General features: G+C 51.6%; 1 protein-coding gene across 3 annotated transcripts in view; it reads right to left on the minus strand.

The window, feature by feature from the left end:
* Positions 1 to 16,922, minus strand: part of LOC103610962 (neurofascin) — a 36,456-nt gene that overhangs the window by 9,374 nt on the left and 10,160 nt on the right. Inside the window, exons 5-9 of one of the 3 annotated variants that reach the window (XM_008595015.1) lie at positions 14,352 to 14,582; positions 10,534 to 10,650; positions 9,091 to 9,243; positions 2,534 to 2,665; positions 205 to 274 (exon numbers count right to left, since the gene is read on the minus strand). In XM_008595015.1, coding sequence (XP_008593237.1) covers positions 205 to 274; positions 2,534 to 2,665; positions 9,091 to 9,243; positions 10,534 to 10,650; positions 14,352 to 14,582 — 703 coding nt within the window. The remainder of the gene's footprint in view (positions 1 to 204; positions 275 to 2,533; positions 2,666 to 9,090; positions 9,244 to 10,533; positions 10,651 to 14,351; positions 14,583 to 16,922) is intronic. The other 2 variants (XM_008595016.1, XM_008595017.1) reach the window with 2 other exon arrangements.

The raw sequence follows: 16,922 nt of genomic DNA on the forward strand, positions 1-16,922 counted from the left end.
ATGCTACTCGTGGGATGAACGTGAGGGTTGGGCAGCGCCTCTCAGGGGTGCAGCCTCATCTGGCACTGTCAGAACAAGCAGCCTCTCCGAGCAAACCTGGTAGCAAGGACATCCAGGCAGTGGCCTTACAGTCATGCTGAGCTGCTCCGAGGCGAGGGGGCTGCCTCCCTGGGGTACCCGACAGGGGAAAAGGAGATCACGCACCTATAGTCAAATGAGCCATCCTCTTCTTTGGGGTCTTCGGGGCCAAGGGGAACATCCTTCTTTTCTCGTACTTGGTCAGTAAGAGAAGCAAAGACACAGACACGAGGTTAAGAAGTATGCCCCCACTGCCCCGCTCTCCTGAGTGCAGAGCCAGAGGACAGCGCCCGGGGCTTGAAGACGCTCTCCCTCTTAATAAGGTGCCTTCGCTGCCTCCCTTGTTCTTGCCGCCTGCGCTCAATCATGTACCATGTGATTCTGCCGCCTCCTCCCCTCAGGAGTCTTTTTACATCTCCTCTGACAACTGAAATCTTCTCCCACCCAGCCCCCCGATCTCTGCATGAAGTCTTCCCCGAACAGATGTGCTCCTTTCCTTTGCCAAAGCCAATCCCCCATCGTTTGTCCCTTTCTTATTCTGCTCTGTATTGTAATTACTTGTGCCAGTGTCTTATGCCCGTAACAGAATGCTGGTTGTTTCCTCCCGGGTGGGGGGCTGGTGTTTCTTCAAAGCTCCCAGCAGAGTGCCCAGGGCAGAGGGGACACTCCACACAAACAACTATGGGATGGAAAGTGTGCTCACATCTGCGACCTCCCTTCTTAGTGTGCCCCTCTTCTCCCACGCCTCCTCTGTGATGTGTGAACATCCAGCCAAGGCCCTGTCTTGTTGTGCAGTGGTTGTGTCTTCTGTTCAGCTGGTGTCCTTCAGGAGAGGTTATCTTTTCCTCTGGTATCCCTAGCAGCCAGCACAGAGGCTGGCATACAGCAGGTACTTCCACGAAGGACTCTATGTATCCTTTTTGTGATACAAGGCAGGATAATCACTGCCTCTTTAGGTGAGGGAAACTGAGGCCTTGAGAGGTGGAGAATGTGTCACACAACTAGTTAGTAACTGAATAAAGCCTAGAGCCAGGCCTCATGGCTCCTGGTTCACTCATCTTTTTAATGTACCAGGGGCTTACTGTGTAGCTGCGGGGAAAGAATTTAGCTTTGAAGAACTTTCTGGAATGGGACGCTTTCTGCATGGGCAAAGGAAGGCTCAGAGTTTATCTGATGAGTTCCTCAGGTATTCCAGTTCCACCTGGGATGGGGGATGACTTGGTGAGGCCACCCAAGACATGATGTAACACAGAACGCCAGCCTTCTCCCTAACTCTTTCTCTCTTACAGAAGGAAAACCAACCTCACACAGCAAAACAAAGTGCAAAAGTAAAAAATTATAATTGCCGCCCTCACTTAAGTAGGGGCATGACTCTTCAGAATCCTAGGGTCTGCAGGTACTTAGGCAGGATACAATACAAAACAAATAGAATAGAATCTCCTCCCCCTTTTATTTCCTTTGTGTTGAGTTTTAGGGGGGTCCTGGAGAGGACCTGTTCATAGAGATGGGGAGAAGGAAGCATTTGGGGAACAAGGGGTGTGGATCTCCTCCCCCTTTTATTTCCTTTGTGTTGAGTTTTAGGGGGATCCTGGAGAGGACCTGTTCATAGAGATGGGGAGAAGGAAGCATTTGGGGAACAAGGGGTGTGTCTGGTGATGGGGCTTTGGGGGGCAGGGTGCAGTTTCATTCTGCAGCCCAGCAGGATTTGCACTCTCAGGGTCATCAATTATCCTGTCTCCTGTTACCCTACCCATCCCATCACAGACAGATGGCTCTCTTGGCCCCGCCATTTGAAAAACAATCAATATTTCCAGAAGCAAGAACGTCAGAGGTCCCTGTCCTTGACCTTGGTCTGTCTGGGCTGGAGGAGCTTGAGGCCTCCAGAAAAAAATGCCCCTTTGGGACTCCGGGGAATCTGTGGGGGTCCCTATCAGTGCAACCCATCCCTCGGCCTCCCCGCCCCACCCCCTCACATAGGGGCTGACCCTCTGATAGAGGCATCTGTGATTGCACCCTCGTCCGGCTGAGTGCTGGTCCCGGTAGCCTCTCCAGGGTGTGTGCCTCTGACCAGACTCCTCCCCTCCCCATGGTTAGAGAAAATGCTTCTCTTCCTGCCTCCTTTCCTGGGACACAGGAACCTAATGAGATTCAGGCTGAAAAAAACCAATTTACTGAGCAGATGGATGGTGAGTCAAAGGGAGGGAAGGCCATTCTTAATAGGAGCCGGGGTTCCTTCCAGCCCTCTCTGGAGCTGCCTGGACCCTGCCATCCGCCCACCTCTGGCGAACTTAATTAACTTGAGTGTGTGCTGGCAGCTCCCGGATACACAGAACAGGCAAGAGGCCTGCGTTTCCAAGCTTGGCCGGGCCTGGGTGCACGGAGAGGACAGAGCTCCCAAACCTCATGGGAAACTCGCCTGCCCTGCCGCCAAGCCCACCCCTCTGTCACTGCTCACCTGGGTACTTGCCACCACGACTCCTCTTGATGAAACAGACAATGAGCAGGATCAGCACCAGGAGGGCGATGGCGCACATGAGCCCGATAAACCAGCCCTGGGTGGCGATGTCCGCTTGGTTGTTGGTGTAAGCTGGCAGAGAGGGTCGGAAGCAAACCCGTGAATGATTTCATGGGGAGGGGTAAGGAGGGAGATGGGAGGGGAGGGCTTGACCTACATCACCTGGATGTTTCTCCTGATACCTAGCGCTAACACCTAGCTACCCTCTGGCCCAAACTATCCCGCAGAAGGGACGAAAAGAATGTAATTAAAGAGCCAAGGTCAAAAGAAAAGAGGCAAAGGAAATGGTACAGGAAGCAGATAAGAAGCAGATGGCTGAACAGGCCTCTGGCCCAAACTATCCCGCAGAAGGGACGAAAAGAATGTAATTAAAGAGCCAAGGCCAAAAGAAAAGAGGCAAAGGAAATGGTACAGGAAGCAGATAAGAAGCAGATGGCTGAACAGGTCCTTTAGGAAGGAGAAAGTTTCCTAAGGATGAGGCGTGACATTCTCGTACACCAGAGAGCTGGCCACAGCCTAGAGGATGGCCAGGGATTGGCCATGGAAGTATGATTCCCATGAATGGGCCCAGGGCAAAGAAAGAGGACTGTGCATGCCACCCATCAGGGGGTGGATGGAACACCCTCACAGGCCTACACAGGTGCAGGGTGCATCCTGGCCCACTAGAGTGGCCCCGAAGCCAGCCCTGGCAGTGGGTCCTGGGCCGGGGGAGGTCCAGGAGGCCCCGTGCCTCTTCATGTCTTCCCAGATGGATTGTGTGCTCCCGACAGCAAAGACAATCTGGTGTTGGTACCCCCAGATGAGCCAGCAGCAATATTAGGATGGGGGCCGTGCCTTCTATTCCCTCCGTGCCACTCCCGGGTGACTTTTGCACAGGGAGACCACCCTGGTAGTCTGTGACAAGGTGGCTTGCTTCCCTGTGACAGCGAGTCTCTGTCCCTGCCTGGTGTGTCTGGAGACCTGTCTCAACACGGGCAGATCCCTTCCTGATGTGAGGGGCACACAGGTGGGCCTAAAGAACAGGAGCTCAGGGGTCAGCTGACGGTGTCCTTGACGGTCCAGTCGGGTTTGGGAGGGGGTGTGGGCAGCAGCCACTTGCCCTTCTCCTTCCTATGGATCGGACAACAAAAGCGACACCTCCATATAATGCAGCCTGTTGTGGAAAATGAGACTCAGAGGGGAAGTATCAGAGGAATGGAACACACCCAAAGCAACCCTGGAGCCAGCCCAGGCCAAGGAAGCCTTGGGAGAGCCAGACAACCACAGAAGCCCAAGAGCCCCAGAGCCCAAGCCAGGAACTGAGCCTCCTCCCAGGGGGAGCACAAGGAAGGGTGCGGGAGACCCCACAGCCCTTGTGCTCCAGCATCTTCATCACGTGCCATTTCATGGGGCAGGTATCTGGGTGCATCTTACTCATTGCTCTCCTTGGGGGCAGAAACTGTTTTTATAGTCTTCCTGGTGCCCAGCTGAGGGCACTGCACCAAGAAAGTTCTCAAAAAATGGTGAAGAGTAGCAAACGAATGCTTCTGTGCTCTCTGTGCTCCTGCTGCCCAGGCAGCTGTTGGCTGAAAAGCAGTCAGTCCCAGTTAGCACACAGCCTGTGATTACCCTGGTCTATGTAGGCTGCGGGGGGAGGTCCCATCCCTGCCTCCACTCCTCCTCCTGGCAGGCCATTCTCTACAGTGTCAGACTGATCTTTCCAAAACCCCAAGTAGAATCAAAGCACTTCCTTGCTTCAACCCTCCAAAGCTTCTCATTGCTACTGGAGGAAACTCTACATTCCTTATCCTGACCTGTTGGGCTCCGTCAGAGCTGGCCCTGGCACCTCTCTAGTCCTACTGCCCACCACTGTCTCCTCACCCTCTAGGCTCCAGCCACACTGGCCAGTCTCATTCTTGCCTCAGGGCCTTTGCACCTGCTGCTTTTTTTCCAGATGGCTGCCTAGGCAAATACCACCTCTTCAGCAAGGCCTTCTCAGACCTTCCCAACTAAAGCAAAAGCCCCCTCCCCTACCCTCCCACTTTCTATCGGAGGGCTCTAATTTATCTTTTTCATAGCACTTGTAACCATTTGATAAATTACTACTAACAGTAATTTACACTAGTAAGCACTTTCTATGGGCCAGGCACTACTTTAAGTACTTCCTCACACATTATCTGAGTTGATCCTCAGCATGACCCCATCAAATAGGTTTTCATTTTTATCACTATTTTAGGGGGTGCTCTGCAGTCTCTCCCTCCATGTGTCTTTCCCTTCCTCCCAAGAGAGCTTGGACTGCCACCCTGGCTTGCCACCTTTCCACATTCTGCCCCTCCTGCCCAAACCTCTGATTGCTCCAACTCACACCGTCTCTGAACTCTGATTCACTCCCATCTACTCCAAGCAACATGACATTTAGTTCTTCCATTTCCTGGGTCCTGGTTTCCAATTATGCTATTAAAGTCTTGAGAAGAGGGGATCTTTCTGAGTCCTCTCATACTTAGCACAGTGCTGGTCCCATAACAAGTAGTCAGGGACTACTTTTCGATTAATGGATCAATTTAATCCTAATATAATAGGTTTAACCCAGGGTTCAGTTTATCGCCTGGATACCAGTGAGGGGTGACGTGGTCCTCGGTTGGCCCATGGCCCACACGTGGGCAGTGGGATAAAAATTGCTTCCACTTGTGTTTGGACAGCAGCACCACCTTTTGCAAAGAAGTTGGTTTGCACGTCTGCAGTAACCCAGTTGCACCACTGTCTTCCTGGTGCTTGTCATGATACAGTGTAACAGCCATCTCCACAGACTCCCTTTCTCTTGGTAAAAAAGTTATGATTCCAGGGAAGAGCTGGCATATTGGCAATTCAGAAAGCAAATGTAGCTTTCCCTTCCTGACAGTACCGGGTCAAGTTCAAATGTTACTTTCTGTCCATTCAGAAAAGGTCAAAGAATTTCCTGTGGCTTTTGGACAGAAAGCTGTTTAAAACTAAGCGGGATCTTGGGTAAGGTAGGCTCAATCACACCCCAACAAAATAATTTAGTTTCTCAAGAACCAAAAGAAATTTAGGACACATGATCTCACTTATAATGTGTCCCCATGGCTTGGACTCCGAGAGGAAAGCATTTCAGCAAGGCTCCAGGAGTTACACTTAGCTGCATATTCAATCAATCTGTTAAACTTGTTTCAAGATTCCTGACGGGCCCAGGAATATCAGCATTCAAAGACCGGGTGCATTTACACTCACTGCCTTCGGCTGGAACCAGCAGGGAGCTCATTGGGCCCACAGGCCTGGCCAGCACAGGCCTGGCCACCTCTGACTCTGGACTAGAAGCCACGTGTGTGCCTTCCACACCAAACCCTACAGCCCCGCTCAGAAACTGGCAAGTCACCTGTAAAGCAGGCACTTCCGATGACTCCTAATCTTAATTGGGAGTTGGGCCCACAGGCCTGGCCAGCACAGGCCCAGCCACCTCTGACTCTGGACTAGAAGCCACGTGTGTGCCTTCCACACCAAACCCTACAGAAACTGGCAAGTCACCTGTAAAGCAGGCACTTCCGATGACTCCTAATCTTAATTGGGAGGCACTTGGTTTGGCCATGGAAGAGAGGCCAGTCACTCAAAGTCTGCAGAAGAATTATATTCTAGGAATAGGAACAGATGAACAAAAATAACAGGGATGGATTTTCTTCAAAAACAGTCTGGCTGGGCTGCTCTCACGTAAGCACCACTTCACACCTCTCCGTACCCACCTCGTCCCGTCCTGGGTTGACCGAAGAGATGTTTCTCTCAAACACAGCAGAAGCTGACTACAGTTAGGTCCCTGAATGTCTCGCCTCCCCACTTTCCTGAGGTCTGTGCAGGCTCACTGTCAGCATCACCACACCGCTGCCTTCCCCACCCTTCCGCCTTCTCCATCCTGCCCACCAGTATGGAAGGGCCAATGGGCCTCTTGGAGTCCAGTGTTATGAGTTGGTAGCCCCTCAGGTCTCTTTGGCTTCAATAGCTTCAAGGAGGTGATTAACTATCCACTGGGATCTTTCTGGTGAGGGTCAGAGAGCCTGTTAGCATTCCCAGTGGTCTCCTTCCATTTCCTTCCTGAACCACTGTAGCATATTTGAGTCTGTGGACTAAAGTGATGGCCTGTGGTTGCCTAAACGACCAGTGGTTGGGGCCCAGAGATGCTCCCAAATTCTTGCTTTCATGAAACACAGCGATCTGGGGGGATCATATGGATTTGGCTCTGGAGTTCACTTACAGGAAAGAGTGTGGACGTATACTCACAGACTTCGGAAAGTGAAAATATTTTCTTTCCCTGTGTGATTTGCACTTAGTAATAATATTCAGCTGGCCTGGGAGGGAAGTGAACGATATGTGGTCAGAGCTAGGGTCATAAGCTGGCCCACTCCAGCATGCACTGGGAGGAGTCTGGTAAGACTGGTCACTTGAATTGCTCTGAAAACAGGTTATCAGGATGAGCCTCTCCAGACCAAGCACAAAAAAAGAAATGAGTACGTAAGTCAGCGTGCAAAAGCGTATGTCAATTGTTGTTTTCTACAGGGTGAGTAGAATACCTTGGAGCAGATTAGGACATCCCTGAGGACAGGGGCTGATTCATCTTTTTCTCTCTGGCTCTCTCTCCTCGGCCCTTACCTGCAGCCCCAGGGCTTAGCACCCAGAGAAGTCAAACTCTGAAAGTGGCTATGCTGGCTTCTGCAGCATTCTCTAGGATGGGACTCTATCCTCGAATATCATCTTTTCTTCTTGCACCTGTGCTGGACTCAAGTTTGTAATGAGGCAAGATTAAATGCACACACTGGTGAGTAACAGCTCGGGACCCCAACTGGGTGAGACAGGATCCAGCCACCTGCTCTGTTCAGTCGGCTGTCCAGTTCCCTTGCCTGGCTCCCCTCCTAACAGGACATCCTGCCTGAGTTGGCCTGGCTAGCCTCAAGCGGGCGACCAGACTCTCAGACTCCCTGAGCCTGGATGGCATGGAAATGTCAGGACAAGAGGAGACACAGGGAGGAGGACAGGACACCAGACCAGGAGGGACCAGACCAGAAGGGGTGGGTGAGACACTGATACAGATGGGCAGTGACTCCCAAGATGCACGCTGCCAGGACCAGCCTCACCAGGCCAGGCACAGGAAGAGTAACGAGTATTTAAGTCAACATTCAGAAGTACATATAAATCATGGTGGCTTTCCCCCTTATCCTGTGTGTCTAATAACCTGCATCTGATTAGGACATCCCTAGGGGCAGGGATTGATCCTTTCCTCTCTTAATCTCTTACCTCACCCTTACCCTCAGCTCCAGGGCTTAGCATACAGGCCACTTGGCTGCCCACCTGACCGATTTTTTTTTTTTTCCCTTTTTTGTCTTTTTTCGTGACCGGCAACGGATCACAACCCTCAGTGTTGCACCCGTACCGGACCGGGACCGGCAACGGGATCGCAACCCTCGGTGTTGCTCCCACACCTCGCTCAGCCAGTGAGCGGCCGGTCTGTATGTGGGATCCGAACCCTCGGCGGGAGCGCCACCGCGCTTCCCAAGCGGTGCACTGTAGCAGTGCGCCACGGGGCCGGCCCACACCTGACCGATTTTAAAGCTATACACAAACACTCAGACAAGCAGGTGCCCTCACAGTCTCGATGGCCAGCCACCCCTAACAGCAGAGAGACTTCCACCTGACCGATTTTAAAGCTATACACAAACATTCAGACAAGCAGGTGCCCTCACAGTCTCGATGGCCAGCCACCCCTAACAGCAGAGAGACTTCTGAACCTCATAACCTTTACTGAGCCCCAGCTGGCCTGTTCATTTGGCACAATGAAGATGCTTCTCCATCCAGACCTGGAGCCCCTGCAGAGCCAGAACTACTCCAGTACTGGACAGCATCTTCCCCTCTCCCAGCAAGACAAAAAGTCACCTACTGTTAGGCCAAGACAAACTTGGGACAAAAATTAAATCAAAACAAAGTCCCAAACAAGCTGTATCACCTACTTTGGAATTTTTAATAACAGATGACGGTGGCAAGGCAGTAACATATGCACCGATCCTTGGTTTGGTTCCTGGGGAGATTTATGAGTCAGAACCTTGGGATGGCCCTGTCCCTAATCCCACATGGACGAAGCAAGCCCCTGTGTACTCTCCAGCAGCCCCCAGACCCACACAGAGCAACCAAGTCTGCACATACACCGAGCCCCTTTGTTTCCGGCATAGCCAGGGGCCGAGCACTCTCTGTCCTCATTACACATCCTTTGTGTCCTTCTGATCCCCACTCAGCCCCACAGGGTCAGGATCGCGGTTTCCTCTGCACTGTGCATGCATGTTTGCTCCTCTCGGTTTCCTGGGAGCCTTAGTCAGACGTCTAGTAAGAGCTGAGACACGCCATGCAAGGTGGGGAATGGGTGGGGATGAGTCTTCTTTCCAAGGAGAAGAGACAAGCAGGAAGCTGAGAATGAGAAAGAAATGCCCCATGCTTGTAGGGGATGGCAAGGCCAGATCCCCTCTCACCTGTACTGGTCATAAAGGTGATGACGGTACTGCTGATGCCCTCGTTGTCCCGGGAATAAACCCGCAACGTGTATGTCATCCCGGGATAGAGGTCTGTCAGCTGTATGGGCTGGGCCTGGGCCTTAACGGGGACAGTTTTTTTCGTATGGTTGCCTGGGGAACAGAAACCTCAGTCAGCCTAGAGCCAGGCACCAGGAGCAGGAGAGACAGTGCTTAGGTTCCTGGTCACCTGTCAAAGGTAGAAAGGGTGGGGGAAGGGGCCAGGGGACCGCGGGTCCAGTCCAGCACACAGACCAGGGGGTTACCAGGCAGCTCCCCCATGCCCATCCATGCAGTGTTAATTCCCTTAAACAATGACTTTCCAGCTGAGGACACCACTCCCTCTCCTAAAGTTCTCTTTCCTCACCATGGTCTTAGAGCTGAACATATTATGACCTACTTAAACTCTCAGCATGTCGGCTGCCTCTCGGTTGCCCTGGAAGTGGTTAACTTCCCATGTGGGATCTTTCTGGTGAGGGTCAGAAAGCTAGTTAGCATCCCTCATGGGGACTGGAGATGAGGCCTCTCATTTCTTGCCATGTGGCGAATCACACATCAGGAAAAGTGTGTGCCTGTGTCTGGGCTGTAGGGGAAGGGGGTGGAAGGAAGCTGAAAAAGTGTGGACCAAACTGGGGATTCCAGATTCTGTGGATGTGAACCCCTCCTCCAACCACAGAGAACTAAGAGTTTGCTTTGCTTTTGGCTAAGAGACCTATGGGTAGGCTAGCCCAGGTGGATTTTCTGGCTGGGTTGGTTGGCTTAATTGTTTACAGCACATGCTAAAAAGGCCAGGATGGTGAATTTGACCCTGCAGGAACAGGGGCCTTCACTCAGAGGAGAAGGTAGATATCGTTGACTACACCCTGCAGTCTAACCAATCTGTACCCTTGGTCCCAAGATCTGGTAAACAGTGAACAGCTCAGCTCAAGCCACCAGCTCTCTGAAATAAATGCATCTGTTCTGTGTCTCTGACTGTGGCCCAGTGGCATTCCTCTGTGAGCAAAGCGCAGTTGAAGCCCAAGACTGTGACCTGACCCAGCTTGTCTAGTGGAGACATCAGCAAATAGGGAGTCTGAATTAAGGAGATCAATGCAGAGGTGAGAGTTGGCTCCGCTGGGGGCCATTCAGAACCCAGCGTGAGCAGGAAATGGGTTAAGGGCCCAGGTCATCTGCAGCACATGCAACCCTCAACCTTCTCTAATAGCTTCAGAAGCCCCCTTCCTTCTTCCAGAGCCTGCTCCTCCCACCTTGCCGCCGCCACTGAGCACGTATCGATTTCATTAAGCCATAATTAAGCCAGGCTAAAAGGTCTCTCTGAGCCTGGGGGAGTTCACAGGATTTCTTTAATGGCATCTAACACTGCCCACTGCTGCCGCCACCACCACCCCACATAGCAATGCTTACTGTCGATGTACTCAACCACAAAGTCAGTTCCTGGCCCGAAATTGTGCTTCCAGGTGATGTTGGCCCATTTACTGTTGGGGAGCACTGTGACGTTCCATATGGACTGTTCGTCAGGGGCTGGTGGACGGGTTAGAAGAGGAGTTAGTGATGAGGAGGGAGGCAGCACCAGAGACACGGACAGACGCGCGCACACACACACGTGCATGCACACGCACACACACGGTCAGCTAGGAAAGGGTAGAGTCAGACGGTTGTGCACAGGGCCCAACAGAGCTCCAAGCTGCAGACTTGGTGGCCAGGCCAGAGGTCGCCGTCCAGGGACGAGCAGGTGTAGTCGGGAGAACTTGTATGTAAGAGGGCGCTGGAAGGTGTCTGTGTGTCCACACAGGTGGAGTTAGGAATGGAAGAGTAGGTTTTGATCCATGCTATTTGAGGTTCTAACCTGGGCTCATTCCCTTTTTAGATCCCTTGTCATAAATTTGAATAGCACAGGGAAAGGGGCCAGGAAAAAGGCCCTGTGGCCAGGATACAGATGGGGGCGGGAGGGGGGAAATGTGCCAGCCTCTTTTCCTACAACCATGGAAGTTCTACAGGAAGGAGAGAGGTTATCTTTGAAAGCCGAACAAGTCTGGCTGGTTAGGTCAGTTGGTTAGCACATGGTGTTATAACACCAAGGTCAAGGGTTCGGATCCCCACACTGGCCAGCTGCACCCCCCACACCACCCCACAAAAAAAAAAAAAAAAAAACAAGCAAGAGTCATGTTGAGATTTGCAGGAAGAGCAGGACCAAAATGGGAAAACCTTAATGGGCTCCCGGAGCTGGAGAATAGCAATCCTGGTCTGAAGAGCCCCTGGCATTGCTCTTGGTCAGTGAAAGCCTGGATGACGTGTAAAACAGCCTCAGAGTGTCTAAGGTGACTTGGGGCCTAGAATCCCAGGGTCCCAAGTAGAGACAGTATAAACTCTTCCTCTCCCTCTCATGAGCTAGGTGGGACCAAGAGAAGATAACTCCTTGACAACCAACCCACCCTCTGATCCAGACACCAGAAGAATCCTGTTCTGTTTGGCCTCTCAGCACCACAGAGTTTGTGAAGCTTGATCTCCACACAACACAGAGGACATTAATCATCTAATTCCTATGAGCTGGGAGATACTTTATCAAAGCCGTGGTGCTGTCTGAAACCATAGNATCTAATTCCTATGAGCTGGGAGATACTTTATCAAAGCCGTGGTGCTGTCTGAAACCATAGCCTGTGTACAGGGGAATGGCACTAATCTCCAAATGTAATCATTTTTCAAGAGTCCCAGTAGTCTGATTACCCCATTTCCCAGCAAAGATTTAATAGTGGAGTAGTAGCATGAAGCACTGTATTTCAAAGACTTTACAAGTGTAGCTCCTGTATATTTTATTAGCATGCAAGGGGGTACTGTCACCAACTCACTTGTCAAAAATAAATGAATAGACTACACTGGAGGTGCATTTATTCATTATCTATTTGACAAGTGACTGAGTCTGCAGGGCTGGGGAAGTGATAAAAGATCTCCTGGTTTTCACTTCAAAGAAGTGCCTACTCCACTACAGTCTTGTCAGGTGCTGATCGCCCCAGGTGAATATGCTTCATGTTAGGAGGGGCCAGGACAGACATTCCACATGGGGCGGGCAGAAAGTAGGCTTCTTTACTCATCTGTCGGATGTTTCAATTGTACTGTCTGCTTTAAGTCACCCCACATCCCAGCTCCTTGGAATTTCATGGCTCTTGCCAATGGGAACGAATTATGATTCGCCATGATTTGAGTTTCAAATCATGATTTGGGGACTCGAGTTTCTTCTTCCTAGCTCTGGGCCCTGTAAATAGCTAGAGAATTTGTTTAAACAATTTGGCCATCAACACAAGATTGATTCAAATTTGGCTGTCTTAAAGGGAATGGATATTGGGCACTTTTAGAAAAAGTCAAGTGATGGGAAACCAAAATGACTTAGATTTGGGTGCTGGAGGAAGACATTGCCATAGAGGTCAAGATGACAACCAGTGATGAACTGGAAAGTTCAAAAAGAAGGACCAAGAAGATGAGCTGTCAGTGACCATAAAAATAAAAAGGGTAAGTGAGGGAAGCACGGATTGTTCCACTGACTCCTGGAATGCAAGGACTAAGGAGTATCCCTTGAAATCTGAGAAAAAGACAAGTAGAGGGCAAATAAAAAGGCCTATTTCAATCTGAAAAAAGTAAACTTATCAAACATTTTGTCCTAAGACATAAGACATAACAAAGATGAAAATTCATTTTAAAAATCCTGGATGGCAGCGCCATTCTGCTACGTTAAGAGAAGTGAAGATGTTTGAGGGGTGTCCCCAAGCTCTAGATAAGATCAGGGACATGGCCGAGGACTCCGGACTGTTTCAGAGACAGATGAAACTTGGAGTGTGAGAGTCCGTGGGGCCAGTCCCTTGTGGCAGCAAGGCCAGTCTTTGCAGAAGGCAGGTAACTCTGCTCTGCTGGGGAGCAAGATCCCCTCCCTTTCTTCATTCTTTGTGCATCTTTTCTGTGAACTCAAAGCACTCTTAGGACACAAAGCCCCACTTTAAGGAAAAACATGCCTCACTGTGGCCCCAGAGAACACCAATCATTGAACCACTGGTGGCAGCTTCTAATAGCCTAGTAGGTTTCTCCTCAGCCCACTTTTTTCCTAAAGTGCATGTTATTTAAATTCTAGATACTGCACCTACAGTTCTAGGGCTGCTGGAGGAGAGTTCTGTGTGCTTCCTGCCAGCCTTGCCAGCCGCCTCACACTGATTTTACTGGTGGCCTGCGGGCTCAGGAAGCTAGAGACCCTTCCCTCGGGGGTAATAAGACTGTTTGATGCTCAATGCTTAGAAGTATCTCTGCATTCCCCAGGGGTCTCCTCATGTGGAAGGATGGAGCTTCCTGGCCTGGCCGCATGAGGCAGGAGCAGCACATTCTCCCAGCTTAGCTTTTGATGCTCAATGCTTAGAAGTATCTCTGCATTCCCCAGGGGTCTCCTCATGTGGAAGGATAGAGCTTCCTGGCCTGGCCGCATGAGGCAAGAGCAGCACATTCTCCCAGCTTAGCAGGTCAGCCCTGGATCGATTCTTACCAGGGGCCCTGAGAATGGCTGCGATTCCCTCTCCATGCGTGCATCTGGGGACATGGGCAACATGAGCGGGAAGAGCCACAGAGCATCTTCAGACATTACGGGACTCCTTGGCAATACTGTATCCTGAAGCTCTGACTTTTTAAAAGTCTGGTAAGTGTTCCTTGGGGGAAGAGGGGCAAGGATGGAGCGGGGGTCTGGGAACAGAGTTGCCTGGCATGGCCAGCCACTCCCCACTGCTCAGCCTCTGTCCTGCAAGGCTGGATACAGACACGGCTGGAGCAGGAAGCTCTCTTAGGCCGGTTGTAGAGTTCAGCTCCTTTTCTCCTCATACGCCCTCCCTTCCAGAGTGCTCAGCTCTGAGCCGACTGCTCAATATGCATTTGGAGGCAGCCTTACCATGTGGGACCTGGGGGTCCTGCCTGAGAAGCTTGGCCCTCTGTTAAAGAACAAGCAAGTATGTGACGCTAGGATGAGGAGGACCACCCAAGGAGCATGTGTGCGTGGGGAGTGGGGGGGGCTCTGGGCCTCTAGGCTACCAGACTGAGAGTCCAGTCATGGGTGTTTCCAAAGCAGAAACAAAGGGAGTTGTTGGTTAACACCACTGAAGACCCCACCACTATCTGGGGAACCTGTGGGATCGTCTCTTGAGACTGGGGGGAGGTGGGGCCAGGAGGGGATGGGGAGCATGGGCAATGCGCAGTACCAGATTCGTATATCTTAGTCCTGGAGGTGGTGGTGGGAGGACTCTCCGTGGTGGTGGTGGCGGCAGTGGTTGTAGTAGTTGTGGCGACGGTGGTGGTGGCGATGGTGGTAGGTGCAACAGTTGGGATGATTGGGACTGTTGTGGCTTCGGTGGTGGCTGCAATGGCAGTAGCATCAGTACTGCTCACAGCGCCCGTCGCACCCACAGTAGTCAGGGGCAGTGTGGGAGGAGCTGAGAGGGAAATGTAAAACAGCCGAGTCTGCTTGGTTTGGCTGTGCCCAGCCCGGACACATGGCCCCCGCGTGCACGGCAGGCAGCCCGGTGAGGAGGTCAAGCCCAGTAATCAGAAGCCTCTCCAAGGATAACGGACTGGATCAGATGGATCACAGGAAAGAAAACACAACCATGGGAAAGGAAGAGAATGAAGCCCGTGTGTGTTTCATTTTCTTCTCATGGTCTGTGTGGCTCAAAGCACCCGCATGCACCCAGCCACGGGCGAGGATGAGGATGAAGAAGGAACACACACTGAATCGCTCAGACCCAGGGACTGCATGGAATCCTGGGCCAAGCACCACCCAGACAGGCCCACGTGGCACCAGCTGGGTCCAGCCCTGGAGCCCCAGCCTCAGGGGTGGGCAGGTGGCTGGGCCCTGTCCTGCAGTGCCACAGGGCAGCCTGCCATTCCCAACTATTCTCTCCAAAATCAGCCTTTGTCACACCTGTCTGAGTTCAAATAGCCACCCAGAACCAATGACAGAGAGATAACAACCCCCACTCTGTGAGGTGGCCTTGCAAGTCTGTGGCTCGCCCTGCCTGCCCCGAGTCTTACTTTTCTTGTTTCTTCCCCGTGCCTCTCATCCCTCTCTCCCTTCTCTGCCCAGTCGTGGCCCTTCCTGCAATTACCCCAATCCACCCTGAATTCTAAAACTGCCTTCTAAGAAATTTGGGGTCCAGGCACCCCAAGTCCTTTCTGTTCATATTAGAACATGCGAAGGGCACTAATGGAATCAGTGTGGCCTGTGCTCGGTAGCGCTGTCTTCCCAGCATAGAAATCCCAGCTGTGAATGAAACACATGCTGGGCTTCTTTCTCGCTTAAATTTTCATCTGGGGCACAGGGTGGTTCATATCCAGGCTACCCCTCTCACGTCCCCCATCTCCCATCCAAAGCTACCCTTTGACATCAGTCAGCCCTGGGGATGCTAAGTCTACATATGTGACAACTTTTGCATAGGTCCTCTTTCCTTCTGTAGAAGGGTCATGGAAGCTAACAAAGGGCTGCCCTACCCTTGCCCCACAGTTCCAGTATTTGCTAAAGCTCAGAGTGTGAGAATGATGGGGAAAATTGGAGAGACACAGAGCTACCTCTCCTCCTTGCAATTCGCCTCTAATGACCTGACCACAGTTTGCTTTCTAGTGTTGATGCTAATGGGACAGTAGGCAGGGACCTTAAGACATAAGCAGGTAGCTCTGTAACTCCCAAGGAACAGTGACATCCAACCGTGATTCACATCTACAGAAGTTCAGGAAAATTATATCCCCAGCCTGCCAAGCCCTGCCCCTCACCCACTGCCTCCAGAAGGAGGCTAGGAAAGCCAGAGACAGAATTGCCTTCTTGACCAGAGTCCAACCAACAAAAGCCCTTTCACTCCTCTGGGCTGCCAATATTACAAGTCCCCCGTGGAAAAGGAGGGAATGTTCCTGGGGTTCCAGCCGCTTCCCTACTTGTAAGATCAGAGGTATACTGGGCCCAGAGGGTGCTGACCAAGAAGTCACACTGGGCAGCTGACTATGCCCCATACATTCCAGAGATTCCTGGGCAAGTTCAAAGCTGACAGTGCTATATTCTCCAAACCTCAGTAAACTTAAAGTCATCAGGAAGGCATGGGGGGTGGGGGTGGGGAGGACAGATATCCCTCTCATATTCTTTATTTAGCCCCATACATTCCAGAGATTCCTGGGCAAGTTCAAAGCTGACAGTGCTATATTCTCCAAACCCCAGTAAACTTAAAGTCATCAGGAAGGCATGGGGGGTGGGGGTGGGGAGGACAGATATCCCTCTCATATTCTTTATTTAAGGATGTATTCAGTCCAAGGTAGCCCAAGGCCTGGAATGTAAGTTCAGTACTATAAATACTCAGCATGAGGGAATAAGACAGACAGAAAGACACAGACACACACACACGGAAAAGCCCAAGAGACCCATGAGGCAAAGGTCAGCTTTTCCTAGGCCTGATCTCTGCAGCTCCCATGGCCATGGACACACATGGGTACTTCCTGCTGCTCTGTGCTGCTGGAACCTGGAGAGGTTATTTTGTCAATCTGGGCAGGATTGATCTGATTGAGTTCCCTATCAATAGCATAATTTCTAATAATTTCTGGCAAATGAAATGTTCGCAGTGCCCCCTTTCCCATGACTACCTAAAAGCCATCATTAGAAAACACTCTCTGGGGCTGGCCCGGTGGCGCACTGCTACAGTGCGCCGCTTGGGAGCATGGCGGCTCCCTCCCACCGAGGGTTCGGATCCCACATACAGACCGGCCGCTCACTGGCTGAGCGAGGGGCGGGCGCA

This window comes from Galeopterus variegatus, unplaced genomic scaffold (genome assembly GCF_000696425.1).
Source record: "Galeopterus variegatus unplaced genomic scaffold, G_variegatus-3.0.2 Scaffold12156, whole genome shotgun sequence".
Taxonomy (NCBI): domain Eukaryota; kingdom Metazoa; phylum Chordata; class Mammalia; order Dermoptera; family Cynocephalidae; genus Galeopterus; species Galeopterus variegatus.